Below are 26,441 nucleotides of genomic sequence, written 5' to 3'. Positions count from 1 at the left end.
GTAGTTCCCAGGGCTACATAGAACCACGACATTTGGTTTGTATCCCTCCGCCCCCGGGAGAGAACGGACAGACTTTCTGCACAGTCATCGGTCTAGGAAAAGATGGGGTCATGCGAGGTCATACGCACCACGAAGGAGTAAGTCTGGGAGGATTGGGTGCGGTACTCTGCACTGCACACCCCGATACACAGCTCCACCGGACCGCCTGGAGAGTGGGGCAGCAGCGCTTCGGCCATGTCACACACAATCCTGAGGAACACACACACACTCAGCTGTCAATCAACGGCTCACTGCTTATAATGTCTAACGTTCAAATTAAATACACTCTTAGAAGAAAAGGTGATATCTAGAACCTTAAATGGTTCTTCTGCTGTCCCCATATGAGAACCCTTTCAAGAACCGTTTTTGGTTCCAGGTAGAACCATTTTGGGTTCATGTAGAACCCTTTCTATAAAGCGTTCTACCTGGAACCAAAAAGGGTTGTCCTATGGGGACAGCCGAAGAACCCTTTTGGAACCCTGTTTTCTAATAGTGTAGAGTTAAGAAACATATGATAAAGTACAGCATCTTTCATCTACCTGAAAACCATTCAAGTGAAATCCTATTGACAAAGTCACCACACTCACCTCTCAGCGCTGATGTACTCGGAGGGCACAGGGTTACAGCGAACCCCAGCAACCTGAACGTGGGCGATCTCACGCACCTGCAGCCCAAGATTCTCGCCCTCAATCGTCACTCGCGTGCCCCCCTCTTTGGGCCCCGTCAGCGGGCGGATCTTTCCATGGAAACAGGGTCAAGATCAAGGAAAAGCAATCTCCCCGTGCTCACACACAGCAGAGTGCCTGGGTTCAGCGGCTCTAGGCCACAGACTTAAATGCAACCATACAGAAGTAGAAATATACAGTAGAGTTCTCTGTGCTCCAGCCTTACCTTGGTGATGCGGGGGTGGCTGCAGCGGACGTTGTGCCTGCCGTGGTACATCCAGTTCTGCTCCGGCATCTGGCAGTGCTGCCTCAGGAGACACTTCTTGTTGTCCAGGCACCAGCCACACTCAAACGCTGTGCTGGCCTTCAGACACAGGCCACAGCTGTCCCTCTGGGCCTCGCACTTATATAACAGGGCTGAGCGCAGACAAACAGACAGACAGACAGACAGACAGACACAGGGACAGACAGACAAACAGGGAGGGTTAACACTGGGCAAAGATGGAGTCTGAGACAGAGAGGCGAGGTGCGCTGCACTGTGCTGTCTGTTTGTGCTGCATGGCTCACTCCCAGGTCCTGAGCTGTTAATCTCCCTCTATCTTTGGCTCAGCCTCGCACACTGCTCCTATGCACCACCTCAGATGTAAAGGTGAAGACGGTACACAGAGTAATTGACCAGTTCAGTGGGAGAACATAAAATACTGTGCTGCTAGCCACATGGCTAGCTATCTCCTCTCAGCTCATCTTCGCGCAAGGCCAATCGCACAGCGGAGAGATTCTATCTACAGTATGACTGTGGAGAGCTACGGGTCTCTTTCACAGTGGCCTGATCAAACCAGTGAGATAAAACACTTTTAAGAAAAGTATTGACAACCCCTGTTTGTCCCTGACTTTTATACAAGGTGTCTTGATACAAAACATGGGGCTGTACATTTAGTTCTGTGACTTTATCGCCCACAAAAAAAGTTTGTACATTTTACAGTTTTGAAGACTAAGAAAATAACTGCAAAGGCTTAATCCACATTTGCGACTGAATTATACCACTGAATAAGATTTACTGTGGTAGCCAGAGCCCCCAGCACTGTACATGAAGTGGACTCAACACTCAAATAACACTAGAGGGTTCAGCGAGGTATGACAACATATTTGACCCGTCCAAAGCCTCAGGCAGCACACCGGTGGGGCTGTTGTTTCCCTGTTGTGTGCCAGTTCTGTCAGTCTTGGATTTTTCATTGACACTATTTAGCTGCAACACTATTATGACGAATGTATGATTCTGAATATGATAAAACAACATACCTTTCATGGTGGGAGGCTTGTCGATGAAGAAGTCTCCATCCCAGACGATAGAGAAGTCAACAGGCAGGTCTCCCGTCTCGTCTCCATCATACCAGTACTGGAGGTGGAAACACACATAACACCATGATTCAATCATCATACCAGTACTGGAGGTGGAAACACACATAACACCATGATTCAATCATCATACCAGTACTGGAGGTGGAAACACACATAACACCATGATTCAATCATCATACCAGTACTGGAGGTGGAAACACACATAACACCATGATTCAATCATCATACCAGTACTGGAGGTGGAAACACACATAACACCATGATTCAATCATCATACCAGTACTGGAGGTGCATAAAGCCCAACATCATTCGGAGTTTGACCAGCCTTCATAGGGACCTATTAATAAAGACTAACTGTGGTTTATGACCTGGCTCATCAGTACAAACTGAGTTAAGCATGGCTGCTGGCACAGTGCAGTGGAAACCATAATGCTATAATATACACTACACTGTACAATGAAAAACATTTCATCTCTGTGTTACAACCCATTAGCCCAGCCTAGCCACTAGATTCCATAGCTGTGAGTGAGGTCAGGGACACATTGTGGCTTCTTTTTTAAACAGACCAGGCTTTGAGTTAATCTGGCTCTTTGCACACACAGAGACAGAGAGACAGAGAGAGAGAGAGAGAGAGAAAGAGAGAAAGAGAGAAAGAGAGAAGAGAGAGAAGAGAGAGAGGAGAGAAGAGAGAGGAGAAAAAGGAGAGGAGAGAGAGAAGAGAGAGAGAAGAAAGAAGAGAGAGAGGAGAGGAGAGAGAGAGAAGAGAGAGAAGAGAGAGAGAAGAGAGAGGAACGAGAGAGAGGAGAGAGGAGAGAGAGAGAGAGAGAGAGAGAGAGAAAAGAGAGAGGAGAGGAGAGAGAGAAGAGAGTGAGTGAGTGAGTGAGTGAGTGAGTGAGTGAGTGAGTGAGTGAGTGAGTGAGTGAGTGAGTGAGTGAGTGAGAGAGAGAGAGAGAGAGAGAGAGAGAGAGAGAGTTGCTGCAGCTACTATGTGTCTGTCAGGTGAAAGAGGGGTGGTGGTTTTTACTGCCCGTGTTTTAATTAGCAGCAACACTCAGAGCACTTAGCCAGCAGCAACCCTGAGAGAATATCGCTGATCAGCCACATCGATCCACGGCCAGAACACTTATGAGTGTTCATAAGGAGGCGATGGAAGAATGAGGGCAGACTAACAGCAAGAGAGGGCCCTGAATTTAGCATTAAAATGAAAACTTATTCCAGACCATATTAAATCATCTCTCAGTAGATTCAGAGAGAGAGAGCAGCTCCAGTTTGACACCCAAGATGGAAATACGGTTGCACCTGAAGGTTCCTGTTGAACCGTTAAGTCTTAATGGAAGCATCATATGTGACAAATTGTTATCCATCCATAGCTAACCTTTATCCATCCATAGCTAACCTTTATCCATCCATACCTCACCTTTATCCATCCATACCTCACCTTTATCCATCCATACCCTCACCTTTATCCATCCATAGCTAACCTTTATCCATCCATACCCTCACCTTTATCCATCCATAGCTAACCTTTATCCATCCATACCTCACCTTTATCCATCCATACCTCACCTTTATCCATCCATACCTCACCTTTATCCATCCATACCTCACCCTTATCCATCCATACCTCACCCTTATCCATCCATACATAACCTTTATCCATCCATACATAACCTTTATCCATCCATACCTCACCTTTATCCATCCATACCTCACCTTTATCCATCCATACCTCACCTTTATCCATCCATACCTCACCTTTATCCATCCATACCTTTATCCATCCATACCGCACCTTTATCCATCCATACCTCACCTTTATCCATCCATACCTCACCTTTATCCATCCATACCTAACTAGGGCTGGGCAATATGGCCAAAATATATCGCGGTAAGTTTCACATTTTTGACGGTATTTGACTGTATTTTATATTTTTTTACAATAAAAGTTGTACATTTACTTTATGAGTAGTGCGTGACCCTAGGGTGGCAACACATACATTCTACATGATGTCAATGGGTCTTTCTCCATTCTGTGTGTTTTATACCGTTCAGTTCAAATGCAACCCCCCCAAAAATCTGCATTTTCATACATTTCTGCATTTCCTGCACTCATTTGAGATCATTTCTAAACTGCCACGTAGGGCTGCACGATATGGGCAAACAATCTAGGACTTATTTTTTACCAAATGTTGCAACAGTGATTTGACTTGTGATTTAGAGAAAAACACTTGGGTGAACAGTTGGAATGATAATGATTATTCTAATTCTATAGTTAGAATATAATAGCGGACACTTTCAATACAGTGTTGTTTGACATGACAACGAATGAGATGCCAGGGAGGAGTTATTGTGACAGGGTAGGAACCAAAGTGTTTCCTAGGGGATTCTATAACCTTTGGCTACATTGAAGGTTTTCTCTTTGCTACTTCATGTAGCTAACATATTCCTGCTTCACGTATTCCTCTTTGATTTAGAAGTGTCACGAGTGTCGTAGGGTAAAGACCAAGACGCAGCGGGAAAATGTACACTCATCTTTTTTTTATTAGGTGAAGAAGGAAAACCCAAAACAAACATGTATACGAAAACACAACGACGAATAACAGGCCGGTAAGGCACAAAGCTATACACAGCACAATCTCCCACAAAATCCCATAACAAACACACCCCTAATTATAGGACCCTCAATCAGAGGCAACGATAGACAGCTGCCTCCAACTGAAGGCCCCAACACCAATTAACTAAACATAGAACTACAATAGACTAGACAGAATATAGAAATACACTAACATAGAACATAGACTAACAAACCCCGAACCACATAAACCAAACACCCTTCTACCTAAATACATACCCCAAACCACATGAAACAAACACCCCCTGCCACGTCCTGACCAAACTATAATAACAAATAACCCCTATACTGGTCAGGACGTGACAAGAAGATACTGTTGCACAAACAACAAGCTGATTTAGGTCTACACCATCACTGGTATTATCAGGCTGTATAGCTAGTTACGTTTGCTCTGACTCAGTACATTTATTAACTAGCTAGGCAGCTAACTAGCGATTAGCATTAGTGGCTAACACGATTTAGGCCCAACTTGCTAAAAAAATATAAACTAGCCATTTGCAGATGTTAGAAACTATAGAACGCTAGTGGATTTATATTAAGAACCAAAGTGAAAACAGCATTGTTGTCATCAATATTGTAGCTTGTGCTGCATTGACCTTGCAGACTGAACGCAAGTGTCTCGTGGTCAAGCAACAACAAATGCGGGGGGCTAGGTCTGTGTGGAAAGTGGCATGGAGAGATAAAGTGGAGAGACAGGACTCAAGTAGCGAAGTAAACTATAAAAATAGATGTTACACATGGAATATCACATTTAACAAATCAAACATTCAAATACCGTCATAGAAAGTAAAGTAAAAACCCAAACCGGTCCATACATCAATACCAGTATATTGTAAAATACGGTATACCTCCCAGCCCAATACCTAACCTTTATCCACCCATACCTCACCTTTATCCACCCATACCTCACATTTATCCATCCATACCTCACCTTTAGCCAGCCATACCTCACCTTTATCCAGCCATACCTCACCTTTATCCATCCATACTTCACCTTTATCCAGCCATACCTCACCTTTATCCACCCATACCTCACCTTTATCCATCCATACCTCACCCTTATCCATCCATACCTCACCTTTATCCAGCCATACCTCACCTTTATCCATCCATACCTCACCTTTATCCATCCATACCTCACCTTTATCCATCCATACCTCAGCTTTATCCATCCATACCTCACCTTTATCCATCCATACCTCACCTTTATCCATCCATACCTCACCTTTATCCATCCATACCTCACCTTTATCCATCCATACCTCACCTTTATCCATCCATACCTCACCTTTATCCATCCATACCTCACCTAAATATATCAGAGATGAGTAAACAACCAGCACCTTCTAATTCCTCATCAGTCGAGGGACATCGGCTGTGTTGTGTGTGAGTGTGTGTGCGCACATGCCTGTGTGTCTGTGTGCACACGCGTGCATGTGTGTGGGCATGCGTGTGTTAGTGAGTGTGAAAGTTTAAATCTTTGTGCAGCTGTCCTGGGAAATATCTGGGAGCAAGTCAAGCAGGGAATGCACCAGTGTGGGTGCTGAAAGGCTGAACTGAACCTGTTCACACCAGGCTCCAAATGTCCTTACAGCTATATAGGGTCCAGTTGGTTCTGGGGTTACATATCTATAAGGTCCAGTTGGTTCTGGGGTTACATATCTATATGGTCCAGTTGGTACTGGGGTTACATCTCTATAGGGTCAAGTTGGTTCTGGGGTTACATCTCTATATGGTCCAGTTGGTTCTGGGCTTACATCTCTAAAGGGCCCAGTTGGTACTGGGGTTACATCTCTATAGGGTCCAGTTGGTTCTGGGGTTACATCGCTACAGGGCCCAATTGGTTCTGGGGTTACATCTCTATAGAGTCCAGCTGGTACTGGGGTTACATCTCTATAGGGCCCAGTTGGTTCTGGGGTTACATCTCTATAGGGTCCAGTTGGTTCTGGGGGCACTAGTCCAGGTAGCTTAGTGGTTAGAGCATTGGACTAGTAACCGAAAAGTTGCAAGATCAAATCCCTGAGCTGACAACGTAAAAATTCTGTCGTTCTGCCCCTGAACGAGGCAGTTAACCCACTGTTCCTAGGCCGTCATTGAAAATAAGAATTTGTTCTCAACTGACTTGCGTAGTTAAATAAAGGTTAAATAAATAATTGAGGTAAAATATGGATCAGCAGCTTCCTGGGCAGGGGGAATTAACTTCCCCCAATCATATTGCTTCACTGTGTCACACTACAAAAACTAAACTCAACTTGAGACCATCCTAACTTCTATCCATCAAACAGACATATAAACTACAGTTAACCTTTTGCGATCTTGTTTTTCAGCCATTAATCGGAAATGCCTTATTTAATAACAGCATTTTGTGAAATGGTTTTAGAAGGCCAGCGATGTTCTTCAGAGTCCAATGAGGTGTTACATTTGTTCAATAGGTAAACCAAATCCGGTAGGTGAGTTAATGGCAGTATTCAAAGCCTTGTCGGGTTCAGAAACACACAGTATACAGGTTGTTGTCATGCCCTCTTCCCAAGGCCCTGATAATGAAATCAACAGGAGAGCCATACAGTGTATTTTTGGAGGTAATATAATGTACAGTATTTCTGGAGGTAACATCATGTATTTCTGGAGGTAACATCATGTATTTCTGGAGGTAGTATATTGTATTTCTGGAGGTAGTATATTGTATCACTGGAGGTTGCATAATGTATTTCTGGAGGTAACATAATGTATTTTTGGAGGTAGTATAATGTATTTCTGGAGGTAACATAATGCATTTCTGGAAGTAACAATGTATTTCTGGAGGTAGTATAATGTATTTCTGGAGGTAACATAATGTATTTCTGGAGGTAGTATAATGTATTTCTGGAGGTAACATAATGTATTTCTGGAGGTAGCATAATGTATTTCTGGAGGTAGTATATTGTATTTCTGGAGGTAGTATATTGTATTACTGGAGGTTGTATAATGTATTTCTGGAGGTAACATAATGTATTTTTGGAGGTAGTATAATGTATTTCTGGAGGTAACATAATGTATTTCTAGAGGTAGTATAATGTATTTCTGGAGGTAACATAATGTATTTCTGGAGGTAGCATAATGTATTTCTGGAGGTAACATAATGTATTTTTGGAGGTAGTATAATGTATTTCTGGAGGTAACATAATGCACTTCTGGAAGTAACAATGTATTTCTGGAGGTAACAAAGTATTTCTGGAAGTACTAATGTATTACTGGAGGTAACAATGTATTTCTGGAGGTAACATAATGTATTTTTGGAGGTAACAATGTATTTCTGGAGGTAACAATGTATTTCTGGAGATAACAATGTATTTCTGGAGGTAACATAATGTATTTTTGGAGGTAGTATAATGTATTTCTGGAGGGAACATAATGTATTTCTGGAAGTAACAATGTATTTCTGGAGGTAGTATAATGTATTTCTGGAGGTAACATAATGTATTTCTGGAGGTAGTATAATGTATTTCTGGAGGTAGTATAATGTATTTCTCGAGGTAACATAATGTATTTTTGGAGGTAACATAATGCACTTCTGGAAGAAACAATGTATTTCTGGAGGTAACAAAGTATTTCTGGATGTACTAATGTATTACTGGAGGTAACAATGTATTTCTGGAGGAAACAATGTATTTTTGGAGGTAGTATAATGTATTTCTGGAGATAACATAATGTATTTTTGGAGGTAGTATAATGTATTTCTGGAGGTAGTATAATGTATTTCTGGAGGTAACAATGTATTTTTGGAGGTAGTATAATGTATTTCTGGAGGTAACATAATGCACTTCTGGAAGTAACAATGTATTTCTGGAGGTAACAATGTATTTCTGGAAGTAACAATGTATTTCTGGAGGTAACAAAGTATTTCTGGAAGTACTAATGTATTACTGGAGGTAACAATGTATTTCTGGAGGTAACATAATGTATTTTAGAGGTAACAATGTATTTCTGGAGGTAACATAATGTATTTTTGGAGGTAGTATAATGTATTTCTGGAGGTAACATAACGTACTTCTGGAAGTAACAACGTATTTCTGGAGGTAACATAATGTATTTCTGGAAGTAACAATGTATTTCTGGAGGTAACATAAAGCATTTCTGGAAGTATTAATGTATTACTGGAGGTAACATAATGCACTTCTGGAAGTAACAACATATTTCTGGAGGTAACATAGTGTATTTCTGGAAGTAACAATGTATTTCTGGAGGTAACATAAAGCATTTCTGGAAGTATTAATGTATTACTGGAGGTAACATAATGCACTTCTGGAAGTAACAACATATTTCTGGAGGTAACATAGTGTATTTCTGGAAGTAACAATGTATTTCTGCAGGTAATATAATGTATTTTCTAGCCTTCTTCTTTTTCAAGTGAAAGGCAGGCAGCTTTGAGGAGATTAGTGGTTGTGTGTAAACGGGGGGAAGCTTTTGTGTTGGGCCATACAATGCAGCTTATCTCTGCCAGTCGTGAATTGATTTTCCTCAGGCCATGGTTCCACTGGGTCTGAAACTAGCAAGTGGAGACAAACTGGCCTGGTTCTGTCAGACAGCTCTCTGGGCTGCCGGCGAGGCAAGGCGAGGCAGTGAGGTAATCTTACTTTTAAAAAAACAAACCCATCACTGGATAGAAAAAAAACATTTGAAACTAGCGCTACCCTTTAAGACTTATCCTTAGCTCTTAATGGAAACAGTTATAGCTGAACAAATGGATTGATAGAGTGACAGTGATCAGAAGGAATAGCTTCCATTTGTTCAGATATAACTGTAAATTGCGAAGTGTCTATTGAAGGGACCCATATGAAAGATCCACATATTGTAACCAAGTTCATTTTATTGTAGGCATTACTATGTTTCAAAGATGATGGGTTTGGAGGATATTTTTTTTTAAATATAATTTGTGTTTATTCAAAATAAACTAATAAAGATTCAATTACACTCTGGCAAGGATCATCTGTAGTTGTCTGCAGCAGTTTAACCATCTGTCTAAATGTTTTATTTTACCTTTATTTAACTAGGCAAGTCAGTTAAGAACAAATTCTTATTTTCAATGACGGCCTAGGAACAGTGGGTCAACTGCCTTGTTCAGGGGCAGAACGACAGATTTGTACCTTGTCAGCTCGGGGATTTGATCTTGCAACCTTTCAGTTACTAGTCCAACATTCTAACCACCTGCTGCCCTGAAATGAAGAGAACAAATACTGTACTGTAAGTTGAGGATGCAGTTCAGGGTTTCCACCCCCCACCCCGGGTGCATTTTTTGGTTTTTGCCCAGGACCGAGTTTGAGAAAAACCTTGGTGTAGACTATGAGTAGTAGAATTGGCTGTGTCGTCAATGCTGGCTCCTTCTGGTGACAGAGTGAAAATCATTTCCCCTTAATGATGAAGGCTTTCCTGTTTAATTTAATTAAGTTTCAAAATTCTAGCGACTTCAGCAAAATTACCTTTGAATAAGGGCCTTTTTCCTTCTTAAACATACACAGTAATGAACAGCGAGTCCATATTAGTGAACATAAATTCTATTTTCTGCAAACCACACTTCATTTCATCATTGTGATTACCGCACTAGGAAAATATGTACTGTATGCTGCATCCTGGTGGCAGATTTAAGGTCAGACTAGCTTGATTAAAGAAACAGATAGGGTCATCTGCAATGGTCTTATTAGCCATGAAGGATTACGGCTGGTTCAGAGATGACTCCATAAACATAGAATATATCAATTGTATGTTGAGGCCATGGATGAACTCGTGCCATCATATTTGAGGTAAGTGCATTAACCCGAGAACACCAAAGCATACTTTTCACATGATGACACTGAAACATTCTCTGTAGATTACTTTGGGAGTTTAAAAAGTGTTCAGAGCAGGCATAACTAATGCACTGATTTCTCAATTAGGGGAATGCAGCGGAGACTCTCTCCCTTTCCATTGCTGGTGCTTAAAGCAAAACAAACAGGATGAAACAGGCTCATAATTCATGCTATTGATAGCTAGATCACACCATTTTGAGGACAATTTATTCCACCAGAGCCCACCTGCTACAGAGCCCACCTGCTACAGAGCCCACCTGCTACAGAGCCCACCTGCTACAGAGCCCACCTGCTACAGAGCCCACCTGCTACAGAGCCCACCTGCTACAGAGCCAACCTGCTACAGAGCCCACCTGCTACAGAGCCCACCTGCTACAGAGCCCACCTGCTACAGAGCCCACCTGCTACAGAGCCAACCTGCTACAGAGCCAACCTGCTACAGAGCCAACCTGCTACAGAGCCAACCCGCTACAGAGCGAACCCGCTACAGAGCCCACCCGCTACAGAGCCAACCCGCTACAGAGCCAACCTGCTACAGAGTCAACCTGCTACAGAGCATCACAGGTACAGTATCTACGACCTCAGAGATCGACGGGGATGCAAATATACAACCATCACAAGAGAGAGGGTAAATACCATGGAATTATAATGACTATTTCTATGAGGAAAAAAGTGCAGAGGAGATGTTGGAGGATAAAAACAACCTCAAAGATTTATCATAAACAGCAACATATATCGGGGCTCCAGAGTGGCGCAGCGGTCTAAGGCACCGCATCTTAGTGCTAGAGGCGTCACTACAGACCCTGGTTTGATTTCAGGCTGTATCACAACCGGCCGTGATTGGGAGTCCCATAGGGCGGCGCACAATTGTCCCAGCGTCGTCCGGGTTTGGCCGGTGTAGGCTGTCATTGTAAATCAGAATTTGTTCTTAACTGACTTGCCTAGTTAAATGAAGGTTAAATGAATAAATATATAATATCCTCCCCTAATTGATGTAAAATGGAGCATTTTTTTTACATTGACAATGAGGTGACATGTTCACAGTATCATTAACATGTACGTTGGTTCATGGTAAATCTTTTCCATTAGCGGGGCCTTTGGTGTCAAGAGCAGGGCAGGTCCTTTCGAGACCTGGCAAGTACGTTCCACTGAGAAACAGACGTTGGTAGTCTGATTGGGCACTTGATGAAAATAATAGAATAATGAGGGCATGCTGGTTCAGAAAGCCAGAAAAATAACATGTAAGTGTTTTTTATTCAAAAGCTTTGCTACCATGGTTCGGAAATAATGATGTTCTTTGTGAGAGCACTTCCCATCAAGAGGGAAGTGCAGAACTCGTTGTGCAAAAGGCCTTTACTCTACGTTTCCTGGGTAACACTGCCAATGCCTGTCGCTATGGGGTCAGCAGGGCTTAACAACACTTATATCCGTGGATTCATTTGGGACTATTTTTATCTTCTGATACAAAAGATGAAAAGTCCCATGTATTAAGATTCAGCCTATCAAAGTTATACGTGTGCCATGTTTAATCTGCAACGTAAAGCATGCTGTCAAACAAAAATGCATAAAATGCACAAAAGCCCTTTACACTACCAAAGCAAATGCTTATTGAGTTTCAAAGACCCTGATTTATCATTTATTTGAAAGGCAGTGTGTATATGTGTGGGGGGGTATCATACTGATTTATTCCAGCTATGGCAGCACATTGCTGATGTCTGCAGTAAAATCAAGCGGGAAGAAACAAGCAGGCGTGCGTCTGAGCTGATTACAGTCCGTGGTATGCCTTTTGAAATGATACCCGTATATATCGTACAGTTGGGGAACGTCATTTATGGATTGATGTGGATCAGCATGAATTATCATATAGAGTTGTCTAATCTGTATGCATGCGCACCTTAGAAAAAGGTACTGTATTTCTCTTTGGATGCAGGTGGCATGTGGGGTCATGCATGATGCACCTGCTGTATTAGAACTGAAATGACATGTGTCCAACCACACCAGGAGTAAACCAGTAGTATAGCTTAGTTGGTCTATTTAGCTGGAGAAACTTAATGCATTGAAATACCAAAGTAGAAGGGAAGAGTCAGAATGTGGAAAGAGGATGTATTTGACTTCAGGCTGTATTTGGGCAGAGAGACAGGGAAGAGTTGGAATGTGGAAAGAGGATGTATTTGACTTCAGGCTGTATTTGGGCAGAGAGACAGGGAAGAGATGGAATGTGGAAAGAGGATGTATTTGGGCAGAGAGACAGTGAAGAGTTGGAATGTGGAAAGAGGATGTATTTGGGCAGAGAGACAGTGAAGAAATGGAATGTGGAAAGAGGATGTATTTGACTTCAGGCTGTATTTGGGCAGAGAGACAGGGAAGAGATGGAATGTGGAAAGAGGATGTATTTGACTTCAGGCTGTATTTGGGCAGAGAGACAGTGAAGAGTCAGAATGTGGAAAGAGGATGTATTTGACTTCTGGCTGTATTTGGGCAGAGAGACAGGGAAGAGATGGAATGTGGAAAGAGGATGTATTTGACTTCAGGCTGTATTTGGGCAGAGAGACAGGGAAGAGATGGAATGTGGAAAGAGGATGTATTTGACTTCTGGCTGTATTTGGGCAGAGAGACAGGGAAGAGATGGAATGTGGAAAGAGGATGTATTTGACTTCTGGCTGTATTTGGGCAGAGAGACAGGGAAGAGATGGAATGTGGAAAGAGGATGTATTTGACTTCAGGCTGTATTTGGGCAGAGAGACAGGGAAGAGATGGAATGTGGAAAGAGGATGTATTTGACTTCTGGCTGTATTTGGGCAGAGAGACAGGGAAGAGATGGAATGTGGAAAGAGGATGTATTTGACTTCAGGCTGTATTTGGGCAGAGAGACAGGGAAGAGTTGGAATGTGGAAAGAGGATGTATTTGACTTCAGGCTGTATTTGGGCAGAGAGACAGTGAAGAGTCAGAATGTGGAAAGAGGATGTATTTGACTTCTGGCTGTATTTGGGCAGAGAGACAGGGAAGAGATGGAATGTGGAAAGAGGATGTATTTGACTTCAGGCTGTATTTGGGCAGAGAGACAGGGAAGAGATGGAATGTGGAAAGAGGATGTATTTGACTTCTGGCTGTATTTGGGCAGAGAGACAGGGAAGAGATGGAATGTGGAAAGAGGATGTATTTGACTTCTGGCTGTATTTGGGCAGAGAGACAGGGAAGAGATGGAATGTGGAAAGAGGATGTATTTGACTTCAGGCTGTATTTGGGCAGAGACATCCTGCACAAATACAACACAAGGTTGTGCACCTTGTGTTGTATTTGTGCAGGATGTGATGTCAGACCCATGTGTTGTTCTCCTCTGTCTATTGGTCTGCCTCTCTGTCTGCAAACTGCTGTCTGTCTGCAAACTGAGGGCAAACTGCTGTTATCTGTCTGCATCACTGACCCAGGGCTTCTCTAGATCTATGGCATGGACATCTTTCACATGCTGAACTGCATATCACAGATCAGGGGTCAACTTCACATACAGCAGTCCTGAAAATAGACAAACACATAGCAACGTGGACATACGGGCCTCATAGCTAGTTTCTTTGGTTAATGGCAGTTCTATGTACCAGGGTTGGGTTCAATTCAAATTGAAGGGAGTCAATTCAGGAAGTGATTTGAATAAACAATCCTGAAATGTAATAACTTTTCAAATAAATAGCTTGCACTTTCAGTTTATTAAGAAGTCATTGAAAGTAAGCGCAACATTTTCTATTATCCAATTATAATTTGTGTTAACCTGCTATATTTGGTGTATTTTTAAACGCATTTAGCAGTCTATAAATGTATATCATCGAGCACTGCGAGAGTGACAGAGCAGCTGTCTCAGGGTGAGAAAGGCCAGGCAGTGGGAAACAGTTGAGAAACGACGGAGACGGGAGAGAGGCATGTTTGTCCACTACAACGCCCCCTCTCTCCCAGGGAAGGGCCCTGATTGGAAGAGGAGTTCGTCCCAGGGATAAGAGAACAGTTATGAGGCAGTGAAGGAATAATATGAGTGGTCTGGCTGTGTGTTTAGGTCCCATGGGAAGAATCTGAGTTAGTTCCACTCAGAGAACATTTTTCATCACCAAGCAGAGGCCAGTCTCACTTAGTTTAAGCATTACAATCCCTGCACTAACAGATATGAAAGAAAAACCGGAAAGTGAAAGCAAATCAAACTGCAACAGGCTAGAGTTGCCCTGTCTGGTAAAACATACTGTCACAGCTGGTGAACATGTCCAACATATGCTTAACCTAACTAACCCCCACCACAGAACAGGGGCCTCCCATGAGGACAAAAGTGCTGACTGATATCTGAACATTCTCAGCAAGGGGCAGAGTAAACAGGAGATGAAATTGATTGATTCAGCATTGCCTATCTGAGGACACTCACAATTGCATTAGCATGGACCCCGTGGCCTTAAAGTTACCTGGCTACAGCACTGTGGGAATGAAGCTGCGCCACTCGTCTTGACGGCAAATTGATTGATGGCTGTTGCCTTGAGTGTTTTTTTTTGGGGGGGGGGGGGGGCGAACAGCTCACACACCAGGGACTGAGTCTAATCTGCGGCATGTCTTTACTATGGCTAAATTACTATTCAGGAGAGATCCATCAGATGAGGGCAGAGAGACAGAGACAGGGGGGATGGTGTGGCCCGCTGTGTCACAGGTAATCACACCATCTATTCATCTAAACATCCCATTCAAACAAAGGGAGAGGAGAGAGGGGGGTGGAGAAAGAAAGACAGAGATAGAGAGATACATAGGGGGGAGGGGTGTAGGTACCATTAAACAGGGGAGTCAGTGGGGGAGAGGCATCAGTGGGGGAAGGGCTAAGTGAAAAAAAAGCATGAATCTTAAGGTGGGATTTCTCTTTCCTGTCAGACCGAGATGAAGCAGGGGAGTGTGAGGGAGGCCTAACACTTACAGTTAACGTTGTATAGTCAATGTTTTCATTTCTCAATAGCTGTGTAGACAATGATTCGTTTACGCTGGGGTCTTCAAACGATCACCCATGGAGATCCAGTGTGAATGCTTATTCACTCTGTTTATCACGGTGAAATACAGAGCCACGTTGGCATGCACAGTGGGTAGACAGCAGTAGCAGCATATAGCTGTCTACATGAAGAGTATTAGTCTATCCCTGTGCGTGATAAACAACTTGTTTATCTGTAGGTGAAGTGATTAAAGCACCCATCTATTTATGCTGATTGCCTGACTATATTCATACAGCTGTCTCATTGTTTATACAGCATCAGCAGTTCAATGCCTTGAACAATCCAAACCCCAATGCCCAATGCTCTAACCTTTGGGCACTCAGTTAATGGTCTACCACAAAACTACTTTTAAATTTCATTTTAAATGCATAGCCGGAGCGCGGGGCGGGTGTCAGAGACAGAAAGAATAACGACACGGAGGAAATGAGTGATAGCGGATAGAAGGACGACAGTTGCTCTCCGTGGCAGGGTCCTTCTGAAGGCCTTCACTATGTAGCGTGCCAGGCAGCATGTGTCGGCCAGGGAAAGTACAACAATCAATCCTAACCTGACCCATTGAGGTGTGTGTGCCGGAGACGTGATCCTCATTATTAAATTGCCACGGGACATCAATTGTCCTGTCGAAGGAAGGCGGCCCACAGCCTGAGCTTTGATCTGCAGGGGTTAGGGGGGGTTAGAGGGGACACACTCCGTGGCAGAGGCCTGGTCATTTTCCTGCCCTCCTACCCCAGGAACTCTCCGGCCCATCCACCCACACCACATTCCCTTTCCATGGTGTTACATTGTCCAACCAAATGAAGAGTCACATACTGTGACTGGCTAATTATTTTACAAGATTCCCTGGGGTTACCGTGTCAACCAGATGGGTCACAGAGGGCAGCCGTCTGTGACATCACTATGAGACAGAGGGAGAGAGAAAGAGAGGGAGAAAGAGAGAGAGGGAATAGGAGAGAGGGGGAGGAAGAGAGAGGGAGAGAGAAAGAGAGGGAGAAAGAGAGAGAGGGAATAGGAGAGAGAGAGGGAGGAAGAGACAGAGAGAGATAGAAAGAGAGGGAGAAAGAGAGAGAGGGAATAGGAGAGAGAGAGGGAGGAAGAGACAGAGAGAGATAGAAAGAGAGGGAGAAAGAGAGAGAGGGAATAGGAGAGAGAGAGGGAGGAAGAGACAGAGGGAGATAGAAAGAGAGGGAGAAAGAGAGAGAGGGAATAGGAGAGAGAGAGGGAGGAAGAGACAGAGAGAGATAGAAAGAGAGGGAGAAAGAGAGAGAGGGAATCGGAGAGAGAGAGGGAGGAAGAGACAGAGAGAGATAGAAAGAGAGGGAGAAAGAGAGAGAGGGAATCGGAGAGAGAGAGGGAGGAAGAGACAGAGAGAGATAGAAAGAGAGGGAGAAAGAGAGGGAATCGGAGAGAGAGGGAGGAAGAGACAGAGAGAGATAGAAAGAGAGGGAGAAAGAGAGAGAGGGAATAGGAGAGAGAGAGGGAGGAAGAGACAGAGAGAGATAGAAAGAGAGGGAGAAAGAGAGAGAGGGAATAGGAGAGAGAGAGGGAGGAAGAGACAGAGAGAGATAGAAAGAGAGGGAGAAAGAGAGAGAGGGAATCGGAGAGAGAGGGAGGAAGAGACAGAGAGAGATAGAAAGAGGGTGCTACAGAGTGAGAGAGAGAGAGAGATAGGGGGAGAGAGGAGACTCTCAATGTCAGCTCTTTGACATGCCACATGTATCACTGGGATTGAGAAAACAAGTTTAATGCTCTGAATTGATGTCTTTGCTGATTTTGTGGATAAAGTATTTTTTCTCTGATCAGTGACTCAATGAAAATTCCCCTTGATTTCTTCTGCATAATATTTCCATGAGAGAGAGAAAGAGAGGAAGGGGGTAGGGAGAGGGGGTAGAGGGAGGGGGAGGGAGAGAGGGGCAGAGCAAGAGGGGAGAGGGCAGGGAGAGAGGGGAGAGGGGGGAGGGGCATTCTCTGTCTCTATACCAGTATTAGTATAGGACCTGTAGAAAACTACTTCAAAAGATCAATATATGATCAACATAATAGTACAAAAGTACTTATTGAGCTTTTACCTTGCACTAAGATCCCAAACCCAACAAAAATACACAAGATATTGTACAGTAAATACTGTATAAACATATTCAGTGCAGTCATATTAATACTCACCGAGGTGTTCTGGCACTGGATACAGGAGCTGTTGAAGCGTACAGCTGGGATGCGTTGCATCTTGCCCTGGATGTTAAACACACACTCATAGTTCTTCTGTCCAGACTGGGGCTGAGGAAGGTTCCGGGCTCGCAGCGTGATTGGACGAATGATCCCTGCAGGTACCAGAATGTCACTGGTGGGCAGGATCTGGGGACAGCCCTGAAAATCAACAATCACAAATAAAGTTACAAATTAACACTCTGCTCATTTTCTTTGCAAAGCCAAACCCATTACAATAAAACTGATTAATAAACATAATCATTCATTCAAACTTGGTGTACATAGCTAAGGAAGACGTATTGATTCCAGTTTATTGAGTGGTGAGCAGCATTGAGTATCGTCCATTAGCAGCACTACTTCCACAACATGGAGGACTCCTGTACAGATGCCATTAAACGTGGGAATAGCTTGAAACCAAAGCAAAAAAGAGGTTCAAATCCCTATTACACAGCTGTTGGATACATCTCTGATTTGATGAGCCACAGGTTTCTCTGAAAATCACACTGATGAAGCGGGAAATTAATATCTTCCTTAATCCTGCATGTCTGCCTGTGCTAGTGAGGTGAGCACAGATCGAGAGCCCAGAGAGGGTCCAGGCATTTATCACAGGGATTCATATTGACATTGCAGGAAACAATGCATAAAGGATCTCGGAAGTCACAGGAAAGTCAGTATTGATGCAATGATTACAATCCGAGAAAATTGACGATGTGCGCATCCCCACCCGAGAGATACCACAGCAGCTTAATGACCCCCTCTGTATTAAAGGATATTTAGAATAATCTGTTATCCATTTAGCACTGAACAATAATCAAGGAGGCTGTAAAAGTCTGCCAGGGTGGATGTGATAAATCAAAGGCCTTGTCTGGGCGGGCGTTGGCGGCGAGGTGGGCGGGCAGTGGTGGCGAGGAGGGTGAGGAGAAGCCTCGCTAGTCTGCAGGACAGACACACAGAGTCCCAGCCAATGCCTCGGTGAAAATGATGCAACTCCACAGCCCACACAGCCATAAATCTTGTGTCTGGCAAGTGATTTGTAAAGGTTTATATATTGGTGCATCAATAAATCTAATTTTCATACTCTGTGGATGAAGAGAAAGATTTACTTCCTGCAGGGAGGTGGTGGGGGTGGTGTTCTGACTTCAAATGAATCCGATTTATCAGCATAACCTCTAGCATAACCTCTAGCTCAACCTCTAGCTCAACCTCTAGCTCAACCTCTAGCTCAACCTCTAGCATAACCTCTAGCATAACCTCTAGCTTCACAGTAATGACAGAAGGCTCCAGACTGGAGATGGTTAGCCTTTTGGAAATTATGAATGTCTCAGATCGCTTCTCAACGCTGCTCTGTAAATTGCCAGGTTGACATTCAAAACACCAAATAGATCCACCGATATCACATATGCCACATCGAGTCACCGGGGACCTAGCATCAACACCGGGTGTGCCAGAAAATGCTACATCATGTTCGGTGTGCATACATCAAAGGCTATATGACTGCAAAGCCTTCTGAATAGCACAACTTTCCCTGGTAACAGCCAAATACATTTCACCAAATGTGGACATTTGGGAAAAAGGGGAAAAATGAGGAAAGACTAGCAACATTCTGGTAACCAGGTGATGCTGTACAGTAGCACATCTCTGATGGGCTAAGAGCTACTATCTATCTGTAGAGAGCTCTATTCAATGGCTGACATTAGTACGGTGGATCTGGTTACTCAGGGCCTGAGTGGATTTCATTGCTACCTACATCAGAGTAAAAGCAGCATGGGCCTTGAAGAGCATCACAGAGAGGCTTTGAGTGGCTGGCACATCAGAAACATCATGATTCATTTAACAGAGTAGTGCAGCAAGAGCAGTAACATATTTTAGGTTGAGGACTCATGGAACTTAATGGGTTTTTCACCGTTTTCAATTATTTAAGTGGACACATTATAAAACCCCAAACTAATACTACAAAAACTAGTTTTATCAGAAAAGCATGAATGTGTGTGTGTAATTCAAAATGAATCGTTATTTTGGTCATTCAAAATAAATGTAAGTATTCTCTAAGTCGTTACACACAGTGTTCTGGACAGAGACATTTCTCGTGGTTTCTCTCAGTGGAGTTTGAGCATTAATGAATTCCTCTGCATGCGTTTAACACACGCATAAGCCCAAGATGCCACCACCATTCATTCTCGTCTGCTAAATTTAATTAACAAGCTTTAATCGACTGCATACTAGGGGTGAAACAAGATAAGTGGTTTGTTTATCAGAAACGTTAGTGTGACATTTTAAAAAGCCCGGGGCAGGTAAGTGAGGTTTGTCATGATGAATTGAGACACTTTCCACAAAGACAAGGAGAATAGATTTCAAATAGACTGATTCATCAAATCAAATCAAATTTGTCACATGCTTAGTAAACAACAGGTGTAGACCAACAGTGAAATGCTTACTTACGGGTCCTTTTCCAACAATGCAGAGTTAAAGATAAAGATGAAAAGAAAAGAAATAAAGATAACACGAATGCATCCGGTGTGTGCTCTACTTGTAATGCTGGCTATGCTATGATGCATGCCATGCAGTACATGTGACACTAATGCAGTAAGCCATGCAATGAAGGAGCAGTCCCTCCTCGGTGGTAGGCCGACAGATCTGTAACAGTATAGTCTCTGAGGCAGCTGTATATTCCCCCCTGAAGGGCCGTTCCCTGATGCTGATTAGCACCCCATTAAGGCGGCTCAGGCAGTTTACAGCCTGTTGACAGTGTTTCCATTAACCTTATTGTGCATATCCCAGTTATCACACAGCTAAGCACTTTTCTCTGTTGAAACATTAAAAGCCAGAGACGGGAGGGCGGTATAATTTTTCTCTCTCGGTCTCCCTCTATCTCTCTTTTTCTCTCTCTGTCTCCCTCTCTCGCTCTCTGTCTCCCTTTCTGTCTCTCTCTCCCTCTCTTTCTCTCTCCCTCTCTCTCTCCCCCTCTGTCTCCCTCTCTCTGTCTCCCTCTCTCTGTCTCCCTCTCTCTGTCTCTCTCTCTGTCTTTCTCTCCCTCCCGCTCGCGCGCTCATTCTCTGAGAGCAGAGTAAGCAGAAAAAAGGACCCCTTGCTGTTTTCATATACATTTCTCCACCATTGCTTAGTCACTGTTCTTTCCCTATTCCATTTCTACTCTCTTAATCTCATTTACAGTCTCTGTCGCTGTAATCCTTGAAATGGGTCCCCTACGCGTGGTAAAAAAACAAAAAAACACAACCCTCCAAATCATCTGAGAGCTGCTCCAATTAAACACTAGCTACACAGCAGACTCCTTATTCTACCTAATCAAACTCCAACGAGCAGCTTCTAAACTCAACCTGGGAAATATATGGGTTGAACACTGTGAGTTTGCTATTCTGGACTCCAGTGTCTTCTACGATGTATACTGAACAAAAATGTAAACACAACATGTAAAATGGTGATCCAATGTATCATGGGCTGAAATAAGGCATCCCAGAAATGTTCCGTATTAACAAAAAAATTATTTCTCTCAAATTTTGTGAACAAATTGGTTTACATCCCTGTTAATGAGCATTTCTCCTTGCCAAGATAATCCATCAACCTGAAAGGTGTGACATATCACAAAGCTGATTAAACAGCATGATCTTCACACAGGTGCACCTTGTGCTGGGGACAATAAAAGGCCATTCTAAAATGTGCAGTTTTGTCACACAACACAATGCCACAGAAGTTTTGAGGGAGCGTGCAATTGGCATGCTGACTGCAGGAATGGACATCACAGTTGTTGCCAGATAATCTTATGTTAATTTCTCTACCATAAGCTGCCTCCAACAGAGAATTTGGCAGTAAATCCAACCGGCCTCACAACCACAGACCATGTGTCACCAGGCCAGCCCAGGACATCCACATCTGGCTTCTTCACCTGTGGGATCGTCTGAGACCAGCCACCTGGACAGCTGATGAAACTGTGGGTTTGCACAACCAAAGAATTTCTGGTAGAAACTGTCATGAACCATCTCAGGGAAGCTCATCTGCATGCTCATGGTCCTCACCAGGGTCTTGACCTGACTGCAGTTCAGCGTCGTAACCAACATCAGTGGGCAAATGCTCACCTTCGATGGAGAATTCTGCTCTTCATGGATGAATCCAGGTTTCAACTGTACAGGTCAGATGGCAGACAGTGTGCATGGCGTTGTGTGGGCGAGAGGTTTGCTGATGTCAACGTTGTGAACAGAGTGCCCCATGGTGGCGGTGGGGTTATGGTGTGGGCAGGCATAAGCTACGGACAACTGACATTTTTTTGCATTTTATCGATGGCAATTTGAATGCACAGAGATACCGTGACAATGTCCTGAGGCCCATTGTCATGCCATTCATCCGCCGCCATCGCCTCATGTTTTAGCATGATAATGCACGGCCCAATGTCACAAGGAACTGTACACAATTCCTGGAAGCTGAAAATGTCCAAGTTCTTCCATGGCCTGCATAGTCACCAGACATGTTACCCATTGAGCATGTTTGGGATGCTCTGGATCGACGTGTACAACAGCGTGTTCCAGTTCCCGCCAATATCCAGCAACTTCGCACAGCAATTGAGGAGAAGTAGGAAAACCTTCCACAGACCACAATCAACAGCCTGATCAACTCTGTGAATGAGGCAAATGATGGTCACACCAGATACGGACTGGTTTTCTGATCCACACTCCTACCTTTTTTTAAAGGTATCAAATAAAATAAGATGTTATTAGTCACATGCGCCGAATACAACAGGTGTAGACCTTATGGTGAAATGCTTACTTACAAGCCCCTTAACCAACTATGCAGTTCAGGAAATAGAGTTAAGAAAATATTGACTAAATAAAGTAAAAAATAGCACAATAAAATAACAATAACGAGACTATATACAGGGGGGTATGTGCAGGGGTACAGGTTAGTTGAAGTAATTTGTACATGTAGGTAGATGTAAAGTGACTATGCATAGATAATAAACAGCGAGTAGCAGCAGTGTACAAACAAAGTGGTGGGGTGTCAATGTAATAGTCCGGGTTTGCCTTTTGATTAATTGTTCAGCAGTCTTATGGCTTGGGAGTAGAAGCTGTTAAGGAGCCTTTCGGACCAAGACTTGGCGCTCCGCTACCGCTTGCTGTGTGGTAGCAGAGAGAACAGTCTATGACTTGGGTGACTGGAGTCTTTGACCATTTTTTGGGCCTTCCTCTGACACCGCCTGGTATATATGGCAGGAAGCTTGGCCCCAGTGATGTACTGGGCCGTTCGCACGACCATCTGTAGCAGTGATGCAACTGGTCAGGATTCACTCGATGGTTCAGCTGTAGAACTTTTTGAGGATCTGGGGACCCATGCCACATCTTTTCAGTCTCCTGAGGAGGAAAAGGTGTTGTCGTGCACTCTTCACCACTGTCTTGGTGTGTTTGGACCATGATAGTTTGTTGGTGATGTGGACACCAAGGAACTTGAAACTCTTGACACATTCCACTACAGCCCTGTCAATGTTAATGGGGGCCTGTTCGGCCCACCTTATCCTGTAGTCCACGAACAGCTCCTTTGTCTTGCTCACATTGAGGGAGAGGTTGTAGTCCTAGCACCACACTGACAGGTCTCTGACCTCCTCCATATAGGCTGTCTCATCGTTGTCAGTGATTAGGCCTACCACTGTTGTGTCATCAGCAAACTTAATGATTGTTGGAGTCGTGTTTGGCCACGGAGTTGTGAGTGAACACGGAGTACAGGAGGGGACTAAGCACGCACCCCTGAGGGGCCCCAGTGTTGAGGATCAGCGTGGCAGATGTGAATAATGCATTTTTTTTCAATTGACTGATTTCCTTATATGAACTTTAACTCACAAAATCTTTGAAATTGTTGAATGTTGTATTTATATTTTTGTTCATTGTAGATAGATACAAAAAATTATAACTAATAGAAAAGCAAACACCTTCATAAAAAAACTGTTATGATATCATAGCTGACATGGAAATATCCCTTGATATACCAACTGAGCTACAGCCTTCCCTGTAGCTCAGTTGGTAGAGCATGGTGTTTGCAACGCCAGGGTTGTGGGTTTGATTCCCACGGGGGGCCAGCACAGAAAGAATAAAAAAAATATGAAATGTATGCATTCACTACTGTAAGTTGCTCTGGATAAGAGTGTCTGCTAAATGACGTAAATGTAAATGTAAAAACAGGTGGAATCAAGCCAGTTTGTGCAACAAACACCGGTAGACTGAGATATTAGAAAGTTCTCACATACAGGCTGTTATCAATAACAAAGCATGCAGGGAACCAATCTGATCTTGATGTTTTACTTGTAAAGTGTTTTGTAATGTAAAAACAAGATAGCTTATCATCACTCCTGTATGAGAAGAGAAGACTGGGAAGGGGGCCTTGACCCTGTGTGGCTCCTCCGCAGGGCCGGCGTGGCAGTAAAGTGGCCTCTGGTTACACAGTGAGTAATGGGCCACTGGTTTCTGTGCCGGGGGCTCAGTAATGTGCTGCTGGTGAAATCTGCGCACAGTGTCACTTCCTGAGCCTCTGTGGCCACTGCCCACCACTGACTGCCAGGACCACTTCCTTGCTTTCTGCTGGGATAATGGCTCCTCTGTCACTCATCCCACAATTAATTACTGGGCCTTCACTCGTTAATAAAGGGCCGTCCCACTGAGACACAGCACCGAGGGTAACAGTTGTTTTGGAGAGCCCAGCAGCACATTATTTGATCTCAGGGGTCCTCTGGGAAAGGCCAATATAACAACATGTCTTTGAGCTCTCACTAAGTATTAGGAATCTCAGTGAGACATTCCCCCTGAGCTCTCACTAAGTATTAGCAGTCTCAGTGAGACATCCCCCCTGAGCTCTCACTAAGTATTAGGAATCTCAGTGAGACATCCCCCTGAGCTCTCACTAAGTATTAGCAGTCTCAGTGAGACATCCCCCTGAGCTCTCACTAAGTATTAGCAGTCTCAGTGAGACATTCCCCCTGAGCTCTCAATAAGTATTAGGAATCTCAGTGAGACATCCCCCTGAGCTCTCACTAAGTATTAGCAGTCTCAGTGAGACATTCCCCCTGAGCTCTCACTAAGTATTAGCAGTCTCAGTGAGACATTCCCCCTGAGCTCTCACTAAGTATTAGCAGTCTCAGTGAGACATTCCCCCTGAGCTCTCACTAAGTATTAGGAATCTCAGTGAGACATCCCCCCTGAGCTCTCACTAAGTATTAGGAATCTCAGTGAGACATCCCCCTGAGCTCTCACTAAGTATTAGGAGTCTCAGTGAGACATCCCCCTGAGCTCTCACTAAGTATTAGCAGTCTCAGTGAGACATCCCCTGAGCTCTCACTAAGTATTAGCAGTCTCAGTGAGACATTCCCCCTGAGCTCTCACTAAGTATTAGCAGTCTCAGTGAGACATTCCCCCTGAGCTCTCACTAAGTATTAGCAGTCTCAGTGAGACATCCCCCTGAGCTCTCACTAAGTATTAGCAGTCTCAGTGAGACATTCCCCCTGAGCTCTCACTAAGTATTAGCAGTCTCAGTGAGACATTCCCCCTGAGCTCTCACTAAGTATTAGCAGTCTCAGTGAGACATTCCCCCTGAGCTCTCACTAAGTATTATGAGTCTCAGTGAGACATTCCCCCTGAGCTCTCACTAAGTATTAGCAGTCTCAGTGAGACATTCCCCCTGAGCTCTCACTAAGTATTATGAGTCTCAGTGAGACATTCCCCCTGAGCTCTCACTAAGTATTAGGAGTCTCAGTGAGACATTCCCCCTGAGCTCTCACTAAGTATTAGGAGTCTCAGTGAGACATTCCCCCTGAGCTCTCACTAAGTATTATGAGTCTCAGTGAGACATCCCCCTGAGCTCTCACTAAGTATTAGGAGTCTCAGTGAGACATTGCCCCTGAGCTGGTGGGGAGCTCCATTTAAGCCTAAATATCTGCATGGCGTTATTAACTGAGACTCCTAATGTGGGGGAAAATGTGAGACGGAGCAGGCAGCACAGTATCTATGTACCCGTTTGTCTGTTGGTCTCTGTGGCTGGCTGGCTGGCGGGGCCAGAAGATTCTCCTCATATGGAAAATCGATTCCTACTTTGATCCTCTCAATTGAGGAGCTGAGGCTGAGAATAAAAGAGCATCCTTGGTCGTGAACAACTCTGCTATCTCTCGGTTTAACAAACCAATTAATGTAGAACAAAAAAAAATTTTCTCTCAAGCTTATTTAAAAACTCTGTAGGCATGATTTGGACTACCAATAGTTCTGCAGCACACATCCTATGTTAGATCTTTTTAAACCCCTATCAGGTTTCACAGATTCAAAACATTCCGCTCTCAGAAACCAAACAGTTAACTGGTGTTCGTCCCCACAGGGATTACCTTTCCCACCCTAATGAACCTGGTGAAGGACCAGTAATGAGGGACCATCTATCCAATGTCAGTAGTCGTCATCATAACATCACTGAATGCACTGACTAATGATGCCCGTTTATTTAAATGACAACACATTACTCAGGGCTTGAACATTCTAAACAGGTCTATATATACATCATAACATCACTGAATACACTGACTAATGATGCCCGTTTATTTAAATGAAATTACTCAGGGCTTGAACATTCTAAACAGGTCTATATATATACATCATAACACTTTTCTTCAATAGATAGGTGGGAAAGGTGTTTGTTTTTCCTTTTTCATTTCTCATTTCCTGTGAGCCATGCAGCCTTGTGGAG

At 43.7% G+C, this 26,441-nt stretch overlaps 1 protein-coding gene across 3 annotated transcripts in view; it reads right to left on the bottom strand.

The window, feature by feature from the left end:
- Positions 1-26,441, bottom strand: part of LOC106566493 (plexin A3-like) — a 161,411-nt gene that overhangs the window by 31,222 nt on the left and 103,748 nt on the right. For all 3 annotated transcript variants that reach the window (XM_014134573.3, XM_014134572.3, XM_014134574.3), the window contains exons 10-14: positions 17,682-17,882; positions 2,004-2,100; positions 931-1,121; positions 627-775; positions 129-249 (exon numbers count right to left, since the gene is read on the bottom strand). In XM_014134573.3, coding sequence (XP_013990048.2) covers positions 129-249; positions 627-775; positions 931-1,121; positions 2,004-2,100; positions 17,682-17,882 — 759 coding nt within the window. The remainder of the gene's footprint in view (positions 1-128; positions 250-626; positions 776-930; positions 1,122-2,003; positions 2,101-17,681; positions 17,883-26,441) is intronic.

This window comes from Salmo salar, chromosome 13 (genome assembly GCF_965601325.2).
Source record: "Salmo salar chromosome 13, fSalSal1, whole genome shotgun sequence".
Taxonomy (NCBI): domain Eukaryota; kingdom Metazoa; phylum Chordata; class Actinopteri; order Salmoniformes; family Salmonidae; genus Salmo; species Salmo salar.
Note: the sequence above shows the minus strand (reverse complement) of the source record. Positions and strands in the feature narration are given on the sequence as shown.